The 1,896-nt window shown below is 44.8% G+C and overlaps 1 protein-coding gene across 1 annotated transcript in view; it reads right to left on the bottom strand.

Moving 5' to 3' along the window:
* Positions 1-1,150: 1,150 nt before the first annotated feature.
* The window catches only part of LY86 (lymphocyte antigen 86), a 35,880-nt gene continuing 35,134 nt past the window's right edge, over positions 1,151-1,896 (bottom strand). The window contains exon 5 of the mRNA XM_009279170.2: positions 1,151-1,197. Coding sequence (XP_009277445.1) covers positions 1,180-1,197 — 18 coding nt within the window. The 3' untranslated portion in view covers positions 1,151-1,179. The remainder of the gene's footprint in view (positions 1,198-1,896) is intronic.

Raw genomic sequence — 1,896 nt, forward strand, 5'->3', positions numbered from 1 at the left:
GTGTATTCCTGAGCTGGATCTGCAGTTCCCTAACGTCCAGGGAGACCTTGAATTTGATGCTACTTTCCTGTTTCTTAGGGAACAAACCAAGCTGTGAATAATAAATACAAGCTCTGGGGCAAAACTGTTTTCCATTCATAAAATTTAACAGTAAAGACTGAGTAATAATTTCTCAGCCTGCTGCAAAGCAATAGGAACTCCACGTTGGGGCTGGAAAGCTACTGACAGTTTCTTCAGCTTTTACTGTGCCACAGTTAATAAATTGGTTCAGCTTTGATTTTTATCTAGATACAACAAAGGTGTCTCCAGCTAAGTGATGCAGATTGGGAACTACACTAATCTGAGCCGTTTGAACTTGAAAAAATAAAGGTAAAACAAACCCCCTTCTTCCTTCTGTTAGCTTCTCTCTTGGCTTTCAGAATGGGAAATAGCTGGGGCATAACTTGAATAAATCAAGTAGAAAGAACAGGTGAAAGTTATGGCATTGTGTTTTGGGCTGAATTAAAACCTATTGTGTAGACACTGAAGTTTCTGCTTCAGTGGTGATGGGGTGAGAAAGAAAACTATTTGCATCCTATGATTTGATGTGGTCCTGATCCTGTAGTTATTTGTGTTTCAGTGCCCAAAGGGTCCTGTGGGAGCTCAGGCAGAGGACTGCTGGGAAGGAGGCAGGGAGGAGGGGGTAAATCACTGTCAGCATAGTGGTGCAAAGGTTGAGGAGGATCTTTGATTTGGGTGCTCTAGTAAAGAGCATCTCAAGCATTCAGTAGGGAAACCTGATTATGACTTGCTCTTCTCCTGCCCTGGAGCAGCCTGTTTTCCAAACTGATGTTTGTCAGGTGGTAGAAGGAGGTGAAGTTTTGCAAGGGGCAAGAGACCATCCTGGATCAAAGTATTTGGTTTTTCAAGGTAAAGCTGCATTAAACTGGGGAGAAGCAAATCAGCAACAGTGAAGAATAATCTGTGCATTTTATCAATTTGCTAAGCCCAGCTGTAAAACTTACCATAGGAAAGCTAATAAAATGGGAGCCACACAAGCAAACAGAGGGCATGGGACTATCGGCAAACATTTATTTTGGCTCTGGTACAGCCGCTCTCCTGATCAAAGCAGTTGGAGTTTGAACCTCTTAAGTTGTTCCCTGGTCAGTCTGGGAGTGCCCTGCTATTGCATTGATGGCATCAGTATCCTCTGTGCAGCTGAGTGGAAGAAGGAAAGCATCAGTAGGGAGAAGGAAGATATGTGTGAGGCTGCTTTACTGCAGTGTGAGACAACAGTAGCTTATTTTAGCTTTGCCAGCTACTGCCTGGTTTAGGAAAACAACCTAAGGCTTATTGTATAACTACATAGTACAGGCATTATCACAGGGCCAACAGGGAATGCTTTACCATCTTGCAGGCTCATGCCTGGCAGACTGAGTAGCTCTGCAACCCCTATCAACAAAATACCCCGGTGGCAGAAATCCCCTTGAGCCTCAGACTGGGCCCTTCGGGGAGCCTCTTCTCTGTCTGATCTCTTTGTTCAGGATTCCCCTTTTTCTCCCCCAACTAGGGATGCTCGAATCTCTCTTGGCAATTAGTCTCCTGGCTGAAATGAATTGCTCCTCTCCGATCCTTTCAGGCTCCATGGTTGGTGTCTGGTGGGGGGGCTCACTTGGTGAATGTGGTCTTCTTGCTTAGTCTCACTGGCTGGGGAAATACTTAAAGAGCTTCTGGGAGGAGGTAACATGGGCGAGGAACGCAGTAGTGCCACGGAGAGAGGCAGAGGGAGGAGAAAGTTTTAAGGCCTTATGAGCAGGATCTTTCTATGCAAACATCTTGCATCTCACTTTATATGTTAAGAGCAGAACAAAGGCAGCTTTATTTCTGACTTTCTTTCCATGTTTTTTTTCTCTCCCC

This window comes from Aptenodytes forsteri, unplaced genomic scaffold, assembly GCF_000699145.1.
Source record: "Aptenodytes forsteri isolate BGI_AS27 unplaced genomic scaffold, ASM69914v1 Scaffold81, whole genome shotgun sequence".
NCBI classification, from domain to species: Eukaryota; Metazoa; Chordata; class Aves; order Sphenisciformes; family Spheniscidae; genus Aptenodytes; species Aptenodytes forsteri.